General features: G+C 36.5%; 2 protein-coding genes across 2 annotated transcripts in view; both read left to right on the top strand.

The window, feature by feature from the left end:
• On the top strand, positions 1-15,490 carry lta4h (leukotriene A4 hydrolase). Its single transcript, XM_027151732.2, has 19 exons — positions 1-240; positions 1,520-1,650; positions 1,826-1,946; positions 2,865-2,933; positions 3,397-3,501; positions 4,139-4,191; positions 4,682-4,754; positions 4,873-5,013; positions 5,350-5,373; positions 5,499-5,569; positions 6,299-6,410; positions 6,566-6,710; positions 10,158-10,261; positions 10,448-10,518; positions 10,592-10,646; positions 10,874-10,969; positions 11,074-11,156; positions 11,668-11,772; positions 15,163-15,490. The coding sequence occupies exons 1-19, from the start codon at positions 79-81 to the stop codon at positions 15,296-15,298; spliced, it is 1,857 nt and encodes a 618-aa protein (XP_027007533.1). The 5' UTR covers positions 1-78; the 3' UTR covers positions 15,299-15,490.
• A 6,020-nt stretch (positions 15,491-21,510) lies between these two features.
• tfec (transcription factor EC) overlaps positions 21,511-24,544 on the top strand; it is a 33,622-nt gene continuing 30,588 nt past the window's right edge. Inside the window, exon 1 of the mRNA XM_027151762.2 lies at positions 21,511-21,657. The gene's annotated coding sequence lies outside the window, so the exon portion shown is untranslated. The remainder of the gene's footprint in view (positions 21,658-24,544) is intronic.

Genomic DNA, 24,544 nt, shown 5'->3' with positions numbered 1-24,544 from the left:
AATGCAGCATCTGAGCTGAGTGTGTGTCTGTGTTAGTGCGTGGGTGAGTGAGCGAGCAAGCAAGCAAGCAAGCAGTGTATGATCATGGCTCCTGTATCAGACCCCTGCTCTTTCTCTTCTTTTTCCATGTGTGTTACTCGCCATGTAAATCTGTTCTATCACGTGGACTTCGACAGTCATGTATTAAAAGGGAATGTCTCTCTCACAGTGGAGGTTCTGCAGGATCGATTCTCTGCCCTGGTAAAATCTCTATATTATATAATAGATGTTTTCCCTCCAGGTAGCTGTAAAGCTGTCTTATTAGACCAGGCAGCTGTGTGTAAAATGTCTCATGTAAATCACGTGTTATAGCTACAGTTACTTTTACTGCTAATACACGAGTTTCTACTATTTATGTTTTGTGCAGTTTTGATTTCTTTTCACTGCTTGTGCAAGTAGTTAAAGATTTAATATTACATCCCCGGGGTTGTTTCTGATTTCTAAACTTTAATCAGTTATCATTACTTTGCTATCACACAATAAATCTGCACATAACGAGTCTGTTTATTCCATACTCGTTTTCCGACACATCCCGCCTTCTGAGCGTATATTGGCTAGATCTCATAAGTCTTCTGCGTTATGATTGGCTATCATTTACATATAAAAGGACACACGCGCAGATTTAGAACAAATAGCCAATCCGTTTACAGGAGGCGGACTACGGTTGGGAAAAAAAATCTCTGAATATGATTTGGAAAGGTTTGTGATGAACTTTGGCTCGGGTGTGGAGTGATAGTCTGAAGACAATAACACAAAACATTTATTCCACTTTAATCGAGGGTGAATATGAATGACAGAAATAATTTCACCTATAAATAGTTTTCACCCATAAATAACTACCACAGAAAGCTGACTGGTTTTAATAATATCATGGTATTTATTTATTAAAAACATGTATAGGATTAATGACAGATTGCAGGATGGAATAAGATTGTTATAATTCTAACATTGTTTAGCGAAATAAGCATAACTTAAAAAAAACATCTTGGTTATTAGAATAAAATGTAATAATCTTGGTTATTAGAATAAAATGAATTGATCTGTTGTCTTTGACAAAAGATCTGAAACCTCACAAGTCTCACAAAAACACGCACCCATATGAAAAAAAAAACAGGCCAGACGTTAAATTATCACCTCAAGGTTTAATTAATCAGTAACTAATGTACTAGCTCCACTTTTTTTTCTATTATGATATGATATACGATATTCGTATCTGAACTTGTCACTGTCACTCAATACTTATCTTTAAACTCACACACACACACACACACACACACACACACACACACACACACACATATCTATATCTAACTATCTGATACTGATTTTGTTTACAAACCTGTACTTTTCCTAAATTATGTGAGATTTGATGATGTGCAATAAAACAAGTATTATTTTATTTATGTTTTATTACAGTGTTATTAAAGTCACTAATTAATCACTGGTAATAACCTTTCTTTAATCTCATTTTGTCTTCTAGACTCTCGACACCAATGACCTAAAGATATTCAAGGTATCAGCCAATTGCCAAGCTGCCAAGTTTACCTTGGGAGAGAAACAGGGCTATAAAGGCAGCCCCCTGGAGATCAGCCTGCCCTTTGAGCTCTCACGGTAACAACACACTCTTCATCTCTGTACATTCGTATGCTCATAATGAGCTTTCGTGTGGGACTGTGATTGTGGGATTTATTTTATAGAAGAGCCTAAAAACCTAAAATGTGCTTATTGTGTTTGAAGTTATGATGTGAACAGTGTGGCATGTAACAGATGTGTGTTGTGTGTTCAGTGGGCAACATGTGATTGTGGAGATCGAGTTTGAGACTTCTCCAAAGTCCTCAGCTCTGCAGTGGCTCAATCCTGCACAAACTGCTGGAAAAAAGCATCCCTACCTTTTCAGCCAGTGCCAGGTATGCCCTCTCATCCTGTAAGTTAAGGATGTCAGGAAGGATGTCAAGATTGATCTCACCTGCCTCTTGAAGTTCATTAGACAGAAATACATTAATAAAGCAAGAAAAATAATATGAGCAAAATAATATGCATAAGCCTTTAGTTTGTCACGTATATTACAGTGCAGTGGATTGCTTTTCGTTGCATGTCTTGGTTTAGGAAGTTTTGGTCACCGCATGGGGTCAGCCATTATATAGCACCCCTGGAGCAGATAGGGTTAAGTGCCTCGGTCAAGAGCCGTTAACAGAAAACCTTTTATTATCATCAACTGCACACAGTTTTTTAAATGTCTAGTACTGTCCACCACTCGAGTAAATGTGTATATTACTAACTCATTATTCCAAGCGAGTTTATGTAGAAATGAACACCACCGTTTGACCAAACAGATGTGAGACTTATCTGTTACTTCTTGTGCAAGTGTGATGTGGTTGTGTGAACCCAAGTGTATCTCTTTCTCAGAAAAACCTTGTCACTGCTTTCTCTGTTTTATCTGCTGTGTCTCAGCTTCATCTGCTCTCTGACTGTGATCACTAATCTGTCTCCTGGTAGTCAGCACTGCATTCACATTAGCCTCTATGTGCTGTATTTATAAAAACAAGACTATAAAAGACTATAATTCTTTAAAAAAAGCTTCATTTAAAATCTTCAAAGGTGCAGTTTGCATTTTTACATCTACTCTTATATCTGTATTAATTTAATTGTATTTACAAAATTAGAATCTTTTCAGAATATTTTATCATATAAAATAAAAAAATATAAAATATATAAAATTACGTCAAACTGCTCCTGTAATTTGACATTCTGTACAGTTTCTCTTTGCATACATCTAAAATCTACTATTTTGCCCTCACACTCATTGCTCTTTTTTAATCTAACAGGCTATTCACTGCAGGTCTATGCTGCCCTGTCAGGACACTCCATCAGTGAAACACACCTACTATTCCCAGGTACACACTGAACTCACATACAGCCAAAATACAACAGCTCCTAATATACTTCAATCATATATATTTTTAGGAATTAGGAATTAGAATTTAGTACTTTAGTGAAACCTGGCTGTGTCAACATAACCCCAGAGTCTTCATGTATAATGGTTTATGAATCTCTGCAATACAGCTCTTCAGTCAGGTTTTAGTCAAAAACTTGTTCTTTTGTTTGTCCTTTTATTGTCCTTTCCTGGAAGATCCAACCATGACATTCTTATAAATTTGTATCAGAGGCAACCAGAGTTTCATTCTTTGCACTTTTTGGAGTCCATGATGTCATGTGTCCATGAAGTCAAGGCCAAAGGAGCCTCAGTACATCACAGATCATCCACTTCACATCCCAGAATTAACATTCACATAGACAAAGAGGGACTTGTCAGTTTAATCAGTTTGTTATATATGTGTGTGTGCTTGTGTGTTTTAGGTGTCAGTACCCAAAGAGCTGATAGCACTTATGAGTGCAATGCGTGATGGACAGGAACCAGATCCGAGTGATAACAGCCGAATCATTTACCGCTTTCGTCAACCGGTTAGCCAACATCTCTCTCTCTCTCTCTCTCTCTCTCTCTCTCTCTCTCTCTCTCTCTCTCTCTCTCTCTCTCTCTCTCTCTCTCAAAGATCTTTCTTTTGATTTTGTTTATTAATTCGAAACACACACACACTCTCTCCCTTTGATTTTTTTTTAAATGAAATTATATATTCATGAAAACCAGGCACCGAAAAATATTAATGACATATATAATATAATTAATTACATCAATACTGAAAAATGATAAATGCACTTTATGCTCATGAGCAAAGTGGGAATTTTTCAAATACTGCAGCATTAGAAGTGGTTGGTAAATGTTAGTGTTATTGTTTAACTGTTGAAATGAAAGTTTACATCTGAAAGGTTCTATTTAATATATTTATAAAGGATTTTCTGATCTAATTGTTTAAAAGGCTTGTTTCATCTCTTGTATTACTTGTGAATGTGGCTGTGAGACATATTAGACACTTTTAGATCTTACTTTAGCTGATAAAAAGTCACTTTATTGCAGGCCATGTTTAATGCTTCTGAAAAAACCTGTGGTGAAAATGTTGATGCATGGTAGCATGTACTTTATTGTCTGTGTGTCTGTGTGTGTTCTTGCACACGGGCGTGTGTGTGCATGTTTCTTTCTCAGGTTCCCATGCCTTCCTACCTTATTGCGATTGTGGTTGGAGCTCTAGAGAGCAGGTAGTTCCTGTTTTTTGTTTTGTTTTGTATAAACTACAGATTCTGAAACAAAAAAGAATACTCTATAAAATGCATAAAATCCCCCTTACTGCTGGATTAGACTTCATCTGTGTATGAGCAGCTTGTCCTTATGTCTTAATAATATCTTAAATATGAATGGACGTACTCTTAAAGTTGGACCACAAGCATTCTTTACCTGCACTGGTTTGACATTTCTTCCTTATGCTGAATTTAAAATGGAAGTATTGGATGTAAAAGCACATACACATGTCCAGTCTCTCAGGTTCGAGAGTTCAAGTTATCTTTAAAATACTTCATTAATAAGTTAATCAGTTTGATTAGAATTTAACTAGAATTAGTTAAATTGGTGTCATAGATTATACCAGCTATACAACCAGCTATATGCGCAAGGCAGCTGGAATGATTCTAGTTTTAAGAGTAATAGATTTGACTTGGACGGTTCTGTAAATGTATTTTGTGTGCTATACAGGGAGATTGGACCCAGGTCCAGAGTTTGGTCAGAGAAGGAATATGTGGACAAGGCTGCATTTGAGTTCTCTGAAGTAAGTGTGGCACGACATTGTTTCACACATCTAACCCTAATGTGTTAGATGTGTGATGTGACTCTAATGTGTGGTCGAACAATTAACAAGTTCCTCTGTTTGTGTGTGTGTGTGTTAGACCGAGGCGATGCTTAAGACTGCAGAGAGTCTTGCAGGACCCTATGTATGGGGACAATATGATCTGCTGGTGCTTCCTCCGTCTTTCCCCTACGGTGGCATGGAGAACCCCTGCCTCACCTTTGCGACACCTACTTTACTGGTTAGAACACACACTAACACCATTTACATTTCCAGCATTTGGCAGACAGCATTTCTATCATGCAGCTGTTTTTGCAGACCTAAGCATGTTTGTAGTCTGCAAGCCAGCTTCCCGTTTTCTACAGTTTCTAGCACACACATTTATCCTTTTATTAAGCTTTGCTTGCATGTATTTAAACAAGTTTATAGAGCATGTAATTAAGCTAATGAATCACAGAACATTTGTAGAAATGGTGATTTCTCACCTTCTTCATAAACTTAGTTACTTCCGCTGTACCGTGTGTTTGTGTATTTTACACTGCAAGCCATCTAACAGTCTGCTCTTGTGTTTTTAAAGGCTGGAGACCGATCCCTCGCTACTGTAAGTCTGTGTTTTTATGTGGTGAATTTGTGCAGAGCAGTTATTAAATACCACTACATATTTAGAGAATATTTTCTGGTGTACTCTGTATCTGTATTGTTGATAACTCATCTGTCTGACTATAGGTCATTGCTCATGAGATTTCTCACAGCTGGACTGGAAACCTGGTGACTAATAAAACCTGGGAGAATTTTTGGTCAGTCATCATGCACATGTTGTACATTTATCTTGTTTGTAGGTATACTAGAAAACTTGAGCATAACTCCAAGCTTGTGTGAGGGTCATTTTTGGTTTGTAAATGTAAACTAAAATTTTATTCAGCTGGTCAGTGTTGAGCTTCAAATACTTCCTTCACACGTATGTAGTGATGTTTACATAAAGGGTGCAAAGGGTTCAAATTTGTTATTCTCAGTTCATTAAAAATGACCTCTGTATGGTTCATGCATCATGTGCAGCATTTTCTTTCCAATATCATCTGTGAGCTACAAATGTCAAGATATTGAATACACATCTAATATGATCTAATGATTGGTGGTCATTTGCCCCAGATAACATGCTCCTGCTTACACACAAGCAAAAGTACTGGTCATCTGTAGGTCTTTAAAGGTATTTCATATTTTTGAGGTTATTCAAGATGCCTCAAACATGCATGACATGGGGAAATTTTGTAGTTACAACAAACCGTCAGTCAGTGGAGCTGGACTTAATGCAACTCTTTGTTTGAGTTGATACCACATAAGACAATGCAAGCCGAGCTCAATTCTGTAATAAATGTAATTAATTTAATCGTTAATCTTTCCTCCTCACTATATTTGCATATTTTCTAATACATACATTGCACATTATCTGTTTATAAGTAAAATATAAAAATAAGTACCTAATAATTCATTATTATATAATATCAACTGTTTTATTTTTTTTATAGGTTGAATGAAGGACACACTGTATATCTTGAGAGAATGATTGGCAGGGTGATGGAGGGAGAGCAGTTCAGACAGTTTAAAGCGATGGGAGGTTGGAAAGAGCTACAGGAGTCTGTAAGACACACACAACCCAACATAGCTGTCTTTGTCATCCATAATACATAAAGCACATCAATGAGAACTATGCACATAGATGCTGTAACTCCTCTAACAAAAGCCTTGTGATGTGTGAACTCTAATCTTGTGCATGGTTGGGTTTCGTTTTGTAGGTTAACCATTTTGGGGCAAATAATGTCAAAACTAACCTGGTGCCAAGCCTGGACGGTGTCGATCCTGATGAATGCTTCTCTTCTGTACCATATGAGAAAGGTTTCGCTCTTCTCTACCACTTGGAAGAGCTGTTAGGAGGCCCAGGTACACACACCACACATACACAAACACACACACACACACACACACACACACACACACTCATTTGAGGCTGCAGTTTGTCGGCTCTCTGGATCTACTCCAACTATTATCAGCACTGTATATCGACCACCAAAATTTAACAAGGATTTTATCCCTGACTTTGCTGCTTTTTTGAATGAAATAACTACTCTTTCACCAAATATAATTCTTGTGGGGGATTTCAATATTCACATGGATGATGTTCACAACAACCTTGCTAAAGAATTTACATCTTGTCTGGATAGCTTCGGACTGCAGCAACATGTGAATTTTCCCACGCATATTAAAGGACATAATTTGGATTTAATCTGTTGTTCAGGTGTCTCTCCAGGCAACCTCAATGCAGACTTTTTTCCATGTACTGATCATCTGTTACTGTCCTTTAATGTTGATCTTCCTCTCTTCAAACCAAAATCTTCACGTATTATATCATTCCGGAAAATCAAGGACATTAATTTGGACAACTTGTCTTTAAGCATTGCAAGTCTTCCTAGGGCTGACAGCTGTTCCAGTACAGATAATTTGGTCTCTCAGTACAATAATAGTCTCCATAATTTGTTGAATACGTTTGCTCCAGTTAAGACTAGGACTGTTTCATTTACTGTTACTGCACCCTGGTTCACTCCTTTTCCCAGGCAATTAAAAGCAAAAGGACGACAGCTTGAGAGACTTTTCAGAAGAACTGGCCTTACTGTCCACAAGGAAATGTACTCAGAACATATGTCTCACTATAAAGACACTATTGCTAAAACTAAATCTACATACTATTCTGGCTTAATCGGTTCTAATGAAGGGAATTCAAAGCTTCTTTTTTCCTTATTGAAAAATTTTACAACACCCACCGACTCACTTCCCTCTCATTTGTACTCATCTGATTTCTGCAATACTTTAGCATCATTCTTTACCTCAAAAATTGAAGGCATTCATCGTCAACTTATGGCCACTCCTGTTTCTACTCCATGTGTCTCAGTTCTACCTGTTCCTACACAATTGTTCTCTGAGTTTATTCTGCCCACAATTGATGATATCTTAAAACTTATTCACCAATCTAAATCTTCAACCTGTGTTCTTGATCCTTTACCAACTGTCCTTGTTAAGGCTACTGCTTCCTCTCTGTCCCAGTTTATTATGGACATTATTTATTCTTCCCTTACCACTGGGGCTGTTCCTTCTCTTTTCAAAACAGCTGCTGTAACTCCAATTCTAAAGAAACCAGGTTTGGACACCAACAACCTTAATCATTTTCGTCCTATTTCTAATCTTCCTTTCATTTCTAAAATTTTGGAAAAAGTTGTTGCTGCTCAACTTCATATCCACTTGTCTGGCAATAATCTATATGAACAATTCCAATCTGGTTTTCGCCCATTTCATAGCACTGAAACAGCTCTATTAAAAGTCACAAATGATTTGCTTATAGCAGCTGATTCTGGTTTACTATCCATCCTCCTTCTCCTTGATCTGAGTGCAGCTTTTGATACAATTTCCCACGATATTCTTTTAGACAGGCTTTCCACTATTGGCATCACCAACACGCCTCTGAAATGGTTTCATTCATATCTCTCTGATCGCACACAGTTTGTTCAACTAAAATCATTCACCTCTTCTGTAGTTTCCGTTACCTCTGGTGTTCCCCAGGGCTCTGTTCTTGGCCCTTTGTTATTTATTACTTACCTTTTACCCCTTGGTCATATTTTTCATAAACATCAGGTTAAGTTTCATTGCTATGCGGATGACACCCAGCTCTACCTTTCCACAAAACCACATTCTAAACTCCCTCCATCTGCTCTTTCTGATTGTCTCATTGACATAAAATCATGGTTTTCAGCAAATTTTCTTAAACTAAATAGCAATAAAACAGAATTTCTGCTTATAGGCACAAAAACTGTGCTTAACAAATTTTCGAATTTTCTTATTTCCATTGATGAATCTCTCATAGCTCCCTCATCTCAGGTTAAGAGTCTTGGTGTCATCTTTGATAGTACCCTTTCTTTTACCTCACATGTAAATAATGTTACTCGGGCTGCATACTTTCACCTTCGAAATATCAATAGGCTTCGTTCCTTTCTCACCACTCAATCTACCACCACTCTTATTCACAGTCTAGTAACCTCCCGGCTTGACTACTGTAATTCTCTTCTCATTGGGCTTCCTCACAAAACCCTTCATAAGCTGCAACTCGTTCAAAACTCTTCTGCCCGTATTATCACTCGTACTCCCTCTATCCATCATATTACACCTGTTCTGGAACAGCTACACTGGCTTCCCATTAATTTTCGTATCAAGTATAAAATTCTTCTTCTAACATTTAAAGCTATCCACAATCTTGCACCTTCATATCTTCTTGATCTTCTTCATACTCCAAAACCAACTCGCACTCTTAGGTCTTCTTCTTCCACTCATTTCATTGTTCCCTCTGTCCGTCTTGTAACGATGGGGAACAGAGCTTTCAGTTACTCTGCACCTCAGCTCTGGAACTCACTTCCATCTGAGCTCCGTAATATTGATTCTCTTTCATCATTTAAATCTCAGCTTAAAACTCATCTGTTTAGTTTAGCATATTCTAGATCATGATTTGTAATGTTGGTCCATTTTTTTTTTTTTTTTTTTTTTTTTTTTTTCTATGTAAGTATTGTATAACTATATTTTTTGTTGTTTTTCTTCTTCTTTTGTACGGTGACCTTGAGTGTTAGAAAGGCGCCTTTAAATAAAATGTATTATTATTATTATTATTATTACACACACACACACACACACACCACACATACACAAACACACACACACCTTACCCACCCTGTGATCTTGTAGTGTATTGATTGTTTGAAAAACATGCATTTCCTCTGCTGCACCATATATATTATATTGGCCAAAAGTACTTGGAAATCTGCCCATCACACCCATAAACTGTATGCTTGATGAGTATCTCATTCCAAATCCATGGACATTAATATGGAGTTGATTCCATCTTTGCTGTTATAACAGCATCTAGATTTCTGGGAAGGGTTTTTAACAGATTTTGGAGCATGGCTGTTGGAATTTGCTCATTCAGACAAAGTCAGTGTTCTATTTCATCCCCAAAGTGTTCAGTGGGGTTGATGTCAGGGCTCTGTGGAGGCCACTTAAGTTTTTCCACCCCAATGTCTTCATGCACAGCAGTTTTGATAGGGGCATTACCAGCCTGGAACATGTAGAGGCCCCTCAGAGAATGGAAATCCTATGCTTACAGTATTGTGGAACAGTTTGGGGAAGAAACATATGAGTGCAATTATCAGATGTCCATAAACTTTTGGCCATAAAGTGCAGTAGTGTTGTGATATTATGTGATTATTTGTTTCAGTACATGATGTAATGCCCTAATTGACATTATAAACCTTATGCTTAAGAACATCTTTTTGTGTTCTATTCCCTGTACAGAGGTGTTTATGGGCTTTGTAAAGTCCTACATCCAGATGTTTGCCTACAATAGCGTGACCACAGATGACTGGAAAAACTACCTGTTCACCTACTTCAAAGACAAGGTGAGTCTGTAAAGGACTGAGAGTGTGTTTCTTACAGGAACCAAGACCGTTCTCAGGGTGTAACTTAGTTTCAGGAGTAGGTATTTCTGTATAAACCAGGAACTGTGGGGTCTGCTGCAATGTTACTAAGACTACTACTTGTGTTGCTGTAATATAATCACTTGTTTCTGTGTTGCTCCATATCAGGTGGACATCTTAAATAAAGTGGATTGGAATGCATGGATGCACACTCCAGGAATGGCCCCTGTCAAGCCAGTGTAAGCATCACTGTTTCTGTGCACATGTACATCAGTGTATCTATATGTTTGACTAAACATTGTCCTTGGTCAGGTATGACACCACCCTGGCAGATGCCTGTACTGCACTGGCTCAGAGATGGGTGAAGGTAAACTACATCTTTTACTATAAAACAATAAAAAAAAACAAAAAATAAAACAGCAATGTGCAAAGGATTTGACATACACATAAAGGCTATAAAGCAAATAATAAAAAATCAGGGAAATTAATACTTCTCTTTATATTGGAAAAAAGACGTTCATTGTGTGTGCGTGTGCATGTGTGTGCCTGTGTGTGTTTGTGTGTGTATGTGTGTACACGCGTGTGTGTTGGCAGGCTACAGATGCGGACCTGTCAGGTTTTAGTGAGGCTGATCTAAAGCAGTTCTCTTCTCATCAGCTGATTGAGTTCCTGGCTGTGCTGGTTCAGGAGGTACTAAGACCTGCACTAACACTATTATTACCTTTATTTACATTATCCTGCACTCCAGTGTGGATGTCTATGATCTCTTTTTATACACACTCTGTTTTCTTCAGGAACCTCTTCCTGTCTCTCATGTGAAGAGAATGCAGGAGGTGTATAACTTCAATAGTGTCCGCAATGCTGAGATCCGTTTCAGGTGAGCACATCAGATTGTATCTATGTTGGATTTGGTCCTTGGACTACTTCCTAAACAGGCTGTATGTTGACTGCTGAGCTCAAATATTTGGATGAGCAGTTTTAAGCATAGCAGTGATTTATCTATTGCAAGGCCTCAAGCTCTTATTCTCAAACAGTGTGTTTTAATATTTTCTTCAGATCCAGTCTATTAATAATGGACATTGATATTTGGCATATTTTTATTAATTAATGTTTTCATCTTTGCTACTTACTCAGTTAGAAGCTCAGTTAGGATCATACAAATTTTCACAAAACATTTTACTGTATTAAATATAATTACATGGTTTTATGTAAACATCAGTACACACATTTAAAGTGAGTTAACTATGATTAATCATTGCTGCAGTAATTAATCATAGATCACCACATTTATAGGTGGGAGCTATTCTTATTGGTTGAAGTGTGTGTGTGTGTGTGTGTGTGTGTGTGTGTGTGTGTGTGTGTGTGTGTGTTTGTGTGTGTGTGTGTAGATGGCTGCGTTTGTGTGTCAAAGCGCAGTGGGAAGAGGCCGTTCCTCTGGCTCTGAAGATGGCCACAGAGCAAGGCAGGATGAAGTTCACACGGCCGCTCTTCAGGTAACTGCCAGACATAGATGTTTTACCTGGTGTTTTGACTATCCAGTTGTTCCAGAATAATAGGAACCTACTGGCAAAAACATTAATCAAATACAAATCTATGAAGTGTAATGAAGTTAAGTGATCAAACCTCTTCTTCTTTTTTTTTTTTTTAAACTGAGGGAGATTTTATTGAAAAATTCTATCGACCTCACCACTAAATTTAAACTTGTGTATTCATGGGGCATTTTTATTCTGTATATCTCTACATTCATAAACTTAAAGAGTGTGTTACATGTTACATTCTAGAGCAGGGGTATTCAATTAAAATTCAAAGAGGTCCAGTTACTAAAATTTCCTCCCAGCAAAGGTCCGAATCTTATATTGTCACTTAAAATAGTGTACCCTCATGTTCATAAAATCAATAACACACACACATTTCTATATAATTTATTGTTCAATTTTAAGTGTTTTCACAGTCTGAACTTGTACAGTATGGCACTTGAATAGAAAACAATCCTGTAGTTGTCTTTACTACATGTCAAGTAACAGACAACAGACACTGAATTTCTTCTGAATAAAATAAATAAAAAGTGCAAACACAGCTTTGAGCAGCCTGAACTTAGGGCCTATATTTCAAGTAATGTAAAACATTCAGAATCATTTGAATAAAATAAAAGTGCTTTTAATCTTTAAGAAAAAAATTAAACAAAAGACTTTTGAGCTGCCCCTTTTTTAAACATTAACTACATTAATAACACAGGAACCTTAGGCAAAAGAACATTTCAAGTAAAATAGAACAGGGCAGAATTTACTGAATAAAATAAAAGTGCAGAGCTTTGAGCAGCTCCCTTTTTCCTCTCTCCTTTCCACCTCTCCTTACTCCCTTTCCAACTTCCGTCCCTAGTGAGAGAAATGGGCATGTAACTGTCCTGCCAGAAGTTTGAATATTAATTGTCCTGCCAGCGTAATTAGGTGCATTACTGCCACCTTCTGCTCTGGAGTATGGAACAGAAACAATCTGTTTTTGGCTTGGCTTTTGATGACGCTCCTGTCGTAACTAGATTAACTGTGCATGAACAAAAGATTTATCTTTTTATTAATATCAAAGAGCTTATATAATCTTATAATATTAGATTATAATAAGGAGATGCTTAATATGATAATATTAGAATTTTAATGGGTCCGGGCAGACCCGTCACTCGGTCCGGATCCGGACCGCAGTCCGCCATTTGGTGATGCCCGTTCTAAAGCATCCACTTCCATTCCAGAGATTACTGCTTAATGTTTTGTCTTTTCCTGATCCATCGTTTTCAAAAGTGTCATTTCATGGTTCTGTGTAAAATGTTTTAGTGATACCTTCAATAAGGAAAGTGTACAGACTCAGATCTTTGGTTCTGGTCTGCATTCATGGACAGGAAAGAATCAGACAAGGATGAACAGGCTGTGGTCTTGTTTTTGGTTGTGTGTGTCTATATTTACATTTACAGCATTTAGCAGACACCCTTATCCAGAGTGACGTACAACTGAGCAAATGAGGTTTAAGGGCCTTGCTCAGGGGCCCAGCAGTGGCAGCTTGGTGGACCTAGGGTTCGAACCCATAACCTTCTGATCTGTAGCCCAACACCTTAACCACTGAGCTACCACATCCACATATAGAACAGTTGGTGGGGTTTATACCAGAATTATGTCAGAAATCTAGTTCCGATTTCCAAGCAGCCAGCTTTCATCAATTCCATTTTGTTTTTATAGTAGGTTTGTACTTAAATGTTTCACAAAACCTAATTGCATGATCCTAATTGTTGTGTAAGATGTCTCACTAAATAATAATAATAATAATAATAATAATAATAATAATAGTAACACAGGAAAAAATACATAGCTGCCTGTGTGTTTTTTTTAGACATCTTTTAGATATCTAGGGTTTTAGATTTCACCAAAGACGGGATGCAGTGCAATTGCTGTTTGTTTCCTGTAACAGCTTTGCAGAGCTGCAGAAGACAATCTTCTGCATTTATAGAAGCCTAATTTAATTAATGTCTTCGTTTATTACTGTCAACGGTTCCAATCATCTACTTACCTCATTGCACTGGGCAGAAGATTTTTCAGTTGTCCTGTTGTGAACTGTTACAGATAATAACTCCTGTTGTGTACGTTCTGTGTTCAGCTCTCAAAGCCTTGATCAAAGCTTTTGAAGGAAGGATTGATGTGGATTGATGTGGCTCATGGTTAAAAACAATCCTCCCTTTTGGCTTAATCAGCAATTTGGTTATCTCATTTGTTTCTCAGGAAATCTGCAGTATTGTTGGGGTCAGGGTGAAGTGAGCCAACATTCTGAGCAGGATACATTTCTATTCTGTTTTGCATCAAGTCTTTTACATTGTATCTGATGGAGGTCATTTCTGTTAGGCTTCCTTTTTGTTGGTGTGCTTAACTTTTACAAGGGCTGTGTGAATGTATTTATTCAGTAGTTACAGTGTACTCAGTGGCATATGGATGTGAATGAACCACATTTGGCCTTTCAGCTTAACTTCCAAACAGAACATTGTTCTTTCTTTATTCTTATTTTTTGTTGTCTTTATGATATTTAATGCATTTGATCCACACTGTCACCAATTCCTCGACATTTAGCAGTAAGAGCATCGGCAATAGCACCATGCATGTTATGAATAAAACATGATCGGCATGCAGGTATAGCAAGACAACAAAGAGCTGATGTGATGCAGCACAACAGTGAAGTGGAAGCAAAGTGAAATGAATTATTTACCAATAACATCATGTCTCAAAGTCACTTTTATGAGAAAAGCTATAAACAGTCGTTTTCTTTTTGTTAATAAGTTAATAAGCCAAACTAAAATCAAAATGCGATGTGTTCCATCTTCAGTGTTTCCCAATGGTGAACCTCTGAAGGTTTCAGTGTGTTGACATTGGAGACTCTTTTTATTTATTATTAGGCTTGGATTATAGGTTTCTCTGAATGAGCTGAAACCCCCCCCCCCCCAAAACTTCTGATGCATCAGATTTGAGAAGTCAAGTCAAAAAGCTTTTATTGTCATTTCAGCCATATATAACAAATATACCATTTTGACAGTCAAATGTCTGAATAAATCTCATATTAATATTTAGTATTAAGCCACGATGCCTGAGATAGGCACAGGCTCCCCGTGACCCGAGGTAGTTCGGATAAGTGGTAGAAAATGAGTGAGTGAGTGAGTGAGTGAGAGTATTAAGCCATAACATTAACATGTATTGATGCTTTATTGCTGGTTCTTGACCCTGATGTCCAGTGTATCGACTATGGATTGATTATTTCAGTATTTCTCTAATTGATCCACAATATAACAATTATCACATTTATTAATTTTTTGCTAGAAATGTGTCCATAACTCTCTCTTATTCTTCCTCTCTTAGGGAGGTATACAGTTTTCCCAAGTACAGTGATGAGGCTGTAAAGACCTTCAAGGAGCATAGAGCTGCAATGCACTATGTCACTGCCAGCCTGGTAGCAAAGGACCTGAAAATTACCCTGGCTAGTAGCACAGACTAACCCCGCTGCCTAGACTAACCCCTATGATTAACCTCATCTGTGTGGCCTTGCAAGTCTATATTCTCAGGGCAAGAGGGGGAAAATTAAGCTTCTCAAAATTTCACCATCACTTTTGCTTGCTCTATTCAGCTTGTTTTAAGGGAAACATTTACTTATAGATCACCACAATGAGCAATAAACTCTTCAACTTCATAAGTGTAAGTGTGTTTATTCTACTAATTGTATAATTTTACACTGACATGGAGTGTAATTTGTGAACTGATTGTGCTTGGTAAATGTGTTTTTGTCATCATTACCATTTAAGCAGAAATAAACAGTCACCGTCTCACATAAAGTTAAAGACACAACATGCAGCTCGTCGTGAAAAATGCTTAACATCCTCCCTCCTAAAGCTCGTGTCTGAAAACATTGTTACATTAAGCCTTGCTGTTACCTCTGACTTCTAACCAGAAATGTTTCATCTTCTCAACAATATTGGGGACTTAATAGAGGTGCGGTATGAATTGCTATTAAATTATTTTAAGTTATTTGCTTAGACTTGTTTAGATTTTAAGGATTGTCTTTATCTTATCAGGATTTTGTACTTCGGCATAAACAATGTCATCAGACTTAAAAATAATTTTGTACAATAACTTGGCCGACAGGGGGAGACAATACATCACTTCACAAACCAGAGAACATCTTGGGTTTTCACCTCTAGTACTTTGATATTTGGAGGCTTCTAGTACACTCTACCAATGTTTATTTGTACTTTTAAATATTCATTCATTTTCTACCGCTTATCCGAACGTCTCGGGTCACGGGGAACCTGTGCCTACCTCAGGCATCATTGGGCATCAAGGCAGGATACACCTTGGAGTGCCAACCCATCGCAGGGCACACACACACTTGCATTCACTCATGCAATCACACACTACCCCCCCCCCCCCTTTTAAATATTTATTCTGAATATTATTTATTCTGTTTCTAAATCATAAAAATAATAATCATTTTAAAAAATCTTATTTTAGATACAATGCAGGTTAGAACATGTATATGTGACATACAATATGCAGCTAAAGGTATGTATGTGACCACCTGACACCCATTCCATTGCAGTCCTTTAGTCTAGATCCCCTACAACTTTTCAACAGATTTTAGAGCGTGACTGTGTGGCACTTGTAATCATTCAGCCACAATTTGCATTATATGAGTCAGAACCTGATGTTGAGTGAGGAGGTCAGGGGTACAGTTATTGTTCTAGTTCATTCCAAAGGTGTTCACTGGGGTTGAGGCCAAGGGTCTGTGCAGGTCACTCCAGTTCTTCCACATCATCCTTGATCTTGTTCTGAGTTCCTAGTCTGAGCGCCTCTTCTTCCAGACCTACTTCATCAATCCTAACACCCTGCCCCTGGTTTGAGCCTCGTTGGCTGGTGTGCACTCTTCTGTGGATTTATCTGCATGGACAGCCAGGGACTCATGGGATTGCTGTGGATGGGGCCACCCGGAGATTATCACGCTGTGTTTGAACCACTGTTGCATTAGCCAGCTTTATCTTTATCAATGATCATTTGAGCACTTTGGCAGGAAGAAATTAATGTTGGGTCTGTGGCAGAATGTTGGGTCTGTGGTGAACTCTGAATTTGTGCTGAACCATTAATTCACTCAACTACAAACTGTTGTAGAAAGGGCATTATTTACATTTACATTATTTACTGCCCAGTGTCACCCAAAGGTTCCCTTCTGAGTCTGGTTTCTCTTTAGGTTTCTTACTTAAATCATCTCAGGAGTATATATATATATATATATATATATATATATATATATATATATATATATATATATATATATATATATATATAAACTTAATTTTAAACTTTCAAATTGTAAAATTTGAATTTAAAGCACTATAAAATTAACTGAATTGAATTGAATTGTCAAGCCATGTCTTCATGGAGCTTGCTTTGTGCACAGCAGCATTGTCATACTGAAACAGGTTTGGGCCTCTTAGTACCAGTGAAGGGAAACCTTCTTGTGCTTGTAAGTTTAGGGAATAAGCACAAATAGATTCAATGTTAAGACCTGCACATAATTTTGGAAGTTGTTTTTGCCTACTAAACACGTAGCCCAATCAGTGAGGGGATTTCTGTGGTCAAATATAACTTAAGTGCCATAGTTTAGTGATTCTCATACAGTATCCTGCTTCCACGTTTTTACGCTGATATAACTACAATTTCCAGCTTTGTAGCTTAGACTTTAATTAATTGTAGCTGCCACTAGAGGGAGACATTAACTTACAAAAGTTTTTGTTGGCTGAACCATTCATCTTCCTTCAGAATCATTCCTCTGGTGGATGTGGAGATTATCCCATGAATCCTGGGCATCAGGGGGAATACACACTAGATGTGCATCGTTATACATGTGTTTACCATCTCTGGTCAGTAAAGTGTTTTCTCTACGCTAAAACATGAGCTAACTAATGTAAGTAGCTAAGTCAGATAAACCACAGTGAAAATCAATGAAAATTAATAACTGCACAGTGGACAGAAGGAGAACAAATTATAAGAAACTTATCACTAAAGGCAATAATATTATAAGAAGTAAAAGGACATATCTCGTGTTCCCTCACAATCCTTCCTTCAAAAACTTCCTGTAGGTCTTTATAGATAATTGAATTGCATCAATTGTACGAATTTACACAAATGATATATGAATACAGCTGATGACTGTGCAGACACAATTAATGCCAAAGTTAAATAAGTCTAGTGTGAAATGTAAGATATAAAACAGCGTGTAATATCACACAATGATGGAGACGTCACAATGTTGGAGACGTCACAGTGATGGAGACGTCATAACGATGGAGATGTCGCATTTCACAATATCTTAGCCAGTAAATGTAATGATAAATCATGTGGCCTGGCATGAAATGCACTATTTTATATGACCTCTCTGTAAACACTCTTTCTAAATAAGAAAATCAGACATGAACAACCAACATCACTTGAACAACCAACATTTATATAAATCCTAAAAGTTTTGTATTTCCGTTAACTTGTCTTGGGGCACAATACAATTCATCAGTCCTAGAGGGAATCACCGAGTGATTTTAGAAAGCTAGGTGATACAATTCTGCACTGTGAAGCCAAGCCTCCTGAGCCCTCCAGACAAAAAAGGAAGCATATCTTTTTTGTCAAAGTTAGACAAAACCACTCAGACCATAAACTGTGCCATTCAATATTCTGAGAGTGAAGTTTTTTTCAAACAAGAGGGAAAAAAGTTATCTGAGTGATTTGCGCTCTCACACAATGGCTGTGGTTGAAGTTGCGCCTCCTCTGATCTTCTCGCAGCTGGACTCCTGCCTTCCACCCTGTCTCCTCTGATCTTCTCACAGTCATCCTAGAGGCTTTTGCCAGCCTGCGAGCTGTCAAAGTATCCATGGAATCAAACACCACCCCATGCTCTCTTATGATCAAAGACATACAGGTAGGAAGACACAGAGCCACATACAATTGCCATCTCAAAGAATGAGTCATTTCCCCCCTTCCCTCACAACTACTCTGCCACAGTGCCAGGAAATGGAGCACATCGATCAGAATAAAGCAAAGCGATCAGGTTTTTAAAGATGTGACAAGAAGTTTGTCCTCTCAGAAACTTTTGGACAAAGAGAGAAAGCTGAGACAGAGGTGAAGGTGGTTTAAACACTAGTGATACTTTTCCTTTCTTTTGATTATTAGACTTTAAACAGTATGCTTTTTGCTGAGACCTGTTTTGTCATCTGTGATAGTAGTAAGTCTTGCTTACTGGAATTGTAATACAATGAATATTTCAAAACTGAAGAGTGACGAAACATCTTCCTGAACTCATTACAAGCCCAGGTCACCTATTACAAGACATTTGTCATAGCCTGGATGACTGGAATTCTTCAGACCTGTAATCTGTGATGGCTCTGTGATGGATCTGTGATGGATTATCTCATGATAAACTTTACTTCTATAGACTGAACCAAAATCAACAAAAACAATAGTGCAATGATTTGAGCTCTACCTTCTTTCACTCTTCTCCTTCCTTCAGCTTTCGTATTCTGTAAAATTGCTAAAGACATGAAATATTTACAGTGCTTGGATGAGCAATGGGAAAATACCGATGCACAACAGGGGCTCAAAAACCTCATGGAAAACAAATCAAGAAGAACTGAGATTGTTGAAAAATCAGACGATAAGTATTATTACTCACTGATCTAAACATATCACAGAAAGCTGGCACAAAGTCTGACTATTCATATATGTCTGTTGTCCTTCATACGATGAATATATTGATTATATAGTACTTTTTAAAAAATGTTTTTCTAACACTTTGATGACTTTGATGACTCAGAGTCATCAAAGGCCCTTTGATAAATGTGGATGACTCACACAAACACATGCTCAGCCTACACAAATAAAAGGAAGTTCTGTTGTGGCCTCGTTTACGGTCACACGCAAGACGGCATTGATATGTAAGGAATAAAAAGTTCTGGCATGTTATTAGTTCATTATAAAGCAACAATAAATTACAGTTAAATGTATTGTTAGTAGTGGACGTGCCATAAGATCATTAATCTCCATTTACAGCACATCACAAAGTGTGGCATAATCCAGCATTTTGGAAACATTTTTATTTACTAAAGTGTGACACGTGTGCTTTTTTAAGTCTTGTTTCTGACACACTCTAAAAATGTTAAACAGACATGTCCATATAGAAAACTTTGTCACTGTGCCGACACACACATTTTATAATCCGTTTTAGATCCTTTACCAGGAAGTCTTTACCAGGGAAGTTGGATCTACTGCTTTTGTTCTCCACAAACTTCTGTTCACCTCTTTTTTCTATTTATTTATCTATGTTTCTACCTCACTCACTTTATCTTTTCTTTTATCTTCTCTTCTTTTCTCATCTTTTCTTCTCTTCACCTGTCCTCTGTATATCTGCCTTTTCATCTTCTCATATTTTCCTCCTCTCTTATTCCCTCCTATTCTGTGCTCTCTTTAACTCTCCTCATCTCTCCTTTCAATACATCTTTTTTCTCTTCTCATCTCTCTTCATTCCCCTTCCTTGTTTATCTCTATATCTCTTTCCTTATCTTATTAGATTTCTTTTATCTCTTATTCATTTCTCTTTTTGCGCTCTCTATACTTTCTTCTTGTCTTCATACCTTCCTTCTAATTCACCCCTTTCGTCTCCTATCTTTATCTCTTCATTTTTCTCTTCTCCATCTGTCTGTTTATATCACCTTTCCCCTTCTTAAATCTCTCTTCTTAGCCTTCTCACTTCTTATCTTTTTTATTTCTTCTCTTAATATCTTTCCTTTCCACTGCTTCCACCTTTTCTCTGTATTTTACTTTTCCGCTCTTTGTCTCTCCCATCTTTCCCTTTCCTTTCCCCTCATATAATCTCCTCCCCTCGGCATTCCTCTCCTGTCTCTTCTTCGCTCCTCTTTTCTTCCTCTCCTCTCTCATTAGAAGGCTTGAGTTATGATTACTTTCTCAGCACAGCCTCTCCACAAGCAGATTGCGGAGTGAAGAGATTAATGAAGTGCTTTTGAATCTCCATTCATGAAGGCTGCAGTGGAGAACAGCTTGATTTTTAGGGTGTCTGTTTGTTTCTCTGGTGATTCCTGATTATCTGTTAGAGCCAAGTGGCTATCCAGCCTTCCCTATACAGCTATGATAACACAGCATTGTGAATAAACATATCCATTTGGCAATGAATAAAAAATCAAATGCTGGTTCTGCTCACACTGGAGGAATAGATCATTATTATCATTATGTAGATGAAGCTAAAAGCTCAGTAGCCCACAGACCTTAGTATTTCAATCTAAACCTTGTGTCCTGAGGAATTCTCCAGTGAGACATGCTCTAGTCTGCTCTGACATATCTTCTTTTCAGGAGTCTATATAAAACAAACCATTTGTAATTTGTCCCTAAATAATTTACACGATTAAGCTGTATATCCATCTCCATTACATTTCCATTAGATTCCCATTACATATTTACATAGAACATAAAAAAACATGCTTGTTTCGGTAACATTACATTCTCAATTTCTCTGAATTCTAAAAAAAGAATACCACTGTATTTTAAACCAAAATATTTAATATTGTTGTGCAATAAAGAAACAATGATAAGTCACTTTTTTTATGGTTTAAATTTGGATCAGCTCGTGTCGGAGATGCTGGCGTAGAAACTTCCCTTTGCACTCAGTCCCATAGCCTGAAAAGAGGAAATGGATAAGCTTTATATCTGACTATGTCTTAGTGGATAATACTAAAACATCTGGAAAGCCCGATCTCACTGAAAAGACAAGACTTTATTATTCAGACCTACGAGCGTCACAGACAGGTAAGAACACTTTCATCACTCAAATCAAGGAGACTACAGAGGAAGAGAATGATGGTTTTCATCTCCACATTAGCAACACACCGATATCACAACCAAATCTGCCATCATTGTTATGAGTTGGTCATTCATCACAGTTACAGGTACTGGACAGTGCTGTGTGACTTTGAATTAAACAAATTCTAATTATTTTCTACTTTGAACCTCCAGATTCCTGTTTAAATAAATCATAACATTGTGTTTTTAAACAGGTCTGAAAAGTACAAGTACAATATGTGTGTATATTTTGTTTGATGTGTGTATAATTTGATTCTTTGATAACTTAATATCAGGCGTGTTGTCCTGATAATGTGACTATGACATGATGTAAACATATCCAATTACTATTCCATGTCCCATTCATAACATGTACAAAAATACAGTTACTGTATACACTTACCAAATTATTAGTATAAATGGAAAAAGTAAAAAAGAAATGAAAGTAATGGTAAGTAAAAGAAGTATATATTCATAAACATTAAAATATGAAATAATATAGTGTCATTTTCCATGTGGTCCATTACCATGTGGAAAGTCAGTGTATTAGCTATATTTGTGTATGTTTTAACATAGATGATCTTAACACAAATAATATAAATAGATTTTTTTTATCTATATTTTATGGCTTAAAGATTTTATATTAAGGTTCGCTTATGTGAGATGGTTTCAGCTCTCTTTCAGTAACATCACCATAGTAACTAATCCTTGTATTAACTGATTAAAACAAAGAACAACATAAGCATCACCTGCATTAAGCCTTAATGTTCATCACATGAGTGTGTAACATTAAACTAGCAATATGTTACTCAATGTGTTTGTTTGTTAAAATTCAGAATTTAGAAATTCAGAAACGAGGCTCTTAAAAGCAATTTCAAACAATTCCTCAGTTAATAAGTGATAACTTTGTTAATACTATTTAAAATTATTATTTATTTTTTATTAAGAAAATTAAATTTAATAAATTTTAAGAAAATTAATTTTAATACTGATACATTTATCACTCCTGTTTTGATATACAGATATACATTTACTATATATATAAAATAAAGAAAGATAATGGGAAAAATTCTATTTTAAGACTATATATTGTTAAATAAACCCAGGTAAGGATTAGAGCATGTATCACTGTGTCTACATGTATTTACATCTTTGAGATTTTATATGTGTGGAACCACAGAATGACACAGCAAAGAAAAGTTTCCAATAAAGGATACTTCCTCTTTTAGATGTCATCCGATATTTTGCTTGAAACCCATATGTTCAGGAAAACCAACGTGCTAATCATGGGGTTTTGCATTTTTGGAGATCTGTTTTGAGGACGTGTGCTATTTTGCACTCATTTCATGTGAAGGTGTGCAAACACTGGACTTGTGTGGCATGTAGGCTGGGGTGCATAAATAAGTGTGCACCAGTCACGCAATGGGAATGACTCCGCAAAAAAAAAAAAAAAAAACAGAAGAAAACAAACAAAGAAAACCCTAGTACAAAAACAAAACAAAAACAAAACAAAAAGCAGCCTGTTTATATCATGTAAATATAAAATGAAAGATCTATGATCTACAACATTTAAATAAATAAACATTTAATTTAAGCAGAAGTTGCAAAAGTGAACGATTGTTTTCTTGTCATACAAATCATATAAGAAGTGTGCTGAGTTTTTTTGGAAACCACAGCCACGTGAGGGACAAAGAGTGACTGCAAATATGAACGTATTTGTTATTGTAAATAAAACACAAACGAAGAGAGAATGATGATATGCAGAAATAAGTGGGAAAGCTATAGGAAGTGATTGAACAATAAAATGATGCTCTGTGATGGTAAAGACCATCACTTTTCGGTTTGAAGGTGATGCTGGAACTGTAATTAATAGAGAAATAATTATAATACCATATAATATAATGTGTTTACTGCTTTATGGAGACATGCTTTCATTTCAAAAATATTTCTGTTTTGTCAAGACAATTGATTTTTATCAATTAAACTGCTGCTGACTGATAAATGTGTCACATTGCAAGTCTAAAGGATCTCCTATATCATGTAACTCCTATATCATGTAATGTAGCTGGAATTTATTTTAATCACTTACTTTAATCATTTATAGAACAGCACTGTTTTCATATTTCATATTGGTATTGTTCGCTCAAATATAGATGTTGCATAACATATAGATGTTGTTCATATTTAATATATTGTTCAATATTTAATTATATATATTATAATTAATATTTATAATATTTAATTATATATATATATATATATATATATATTTAATTGCAATAAAATTAAATATTGAACAATATATTAAATATGAACAACATCTATATAAAATAAGGTGCTTTTTACAGCATTATTTCCTTTACATAATATCAATTCAAATATTTCTTTTAAATATCAACTTAAACATTAATGTAATCAAATAAAATATAAAACATTATTGTTTTGTATAGTTTGTTATAGACATTTGTTATAACATTATAACAGTCACCTTTCCGAGCAACAGGGAGTTAACATTTAAAAATCTTTTTTTTGGGTTATCTGAACAGGTGCCAGCAGAAACATTTTGGAAGAGATTTTTAATAAAAAATAATGTCCATTTAAGATATTTAAGGTACCTTTCTCAAGTTAAGGTACCTTTTTTGGGCCAGTTCATGTGAGTACTGCAGCAGTCTTAGACCCATCCTCAAATGCTCTCGTTGGTTGAGATGCGTGATTACGTCTATCCCAAGACGGTACCGATCAACATCCCAGCCCTCCTGTGGCCCATGGTTAGTCTGTATGTGTACTGTATGTATGTATTCAGAGCATGGGAGCAACAGACTTCAAAAGAATAACATTAACTAATGAATGTGTT

Source organism: Tachysurus fulvidraco, chromosome 19 (assembly GCF_022655615.1).
Source record: "Tachysurus fulvidraco isolate hzauxx_2018 chromosome 19, HZAU_PFXX_2.0, whole genome shotgun sequence".
Taxonomy (NCBI): domain Eukaryota; kingdom Metazoa; phylum Chordata; class Actinopteri; order Siluriformes; family Bagridae; genus Tachysurus; species Tachysurus fulvidraco.
Note: the sequence above shows the minus strand (reverse complement) of the source record. Positions and strands in the feature narration are given on the sequence as shown.

Excerpts from the sequence above, each read along its gene's own strand:
- lta4h (XM_027151732.2), top strand. The coding sequence starts at position 79 with ATGATCATGGCTCCTGTATCAGACCCCTGCTCTTTCTCTTCTTTTTCC. Across the intron at positions 3,502-4,138 it reads TTTACCGCTTTCGTCAACCG|GTTCCCATGCCTTCCTACCT; the intron begins GTTAGCCAACAT and ends TTTCTTTCTCAG. Across the intron at positions 6,411-6,565 it reads GGAAAGAGCTACAGGAGTCT|GTTAACCATTTTGGGGCAAA; the intron begins GTAAGACACACA and ends TTCGTTTTGTAG.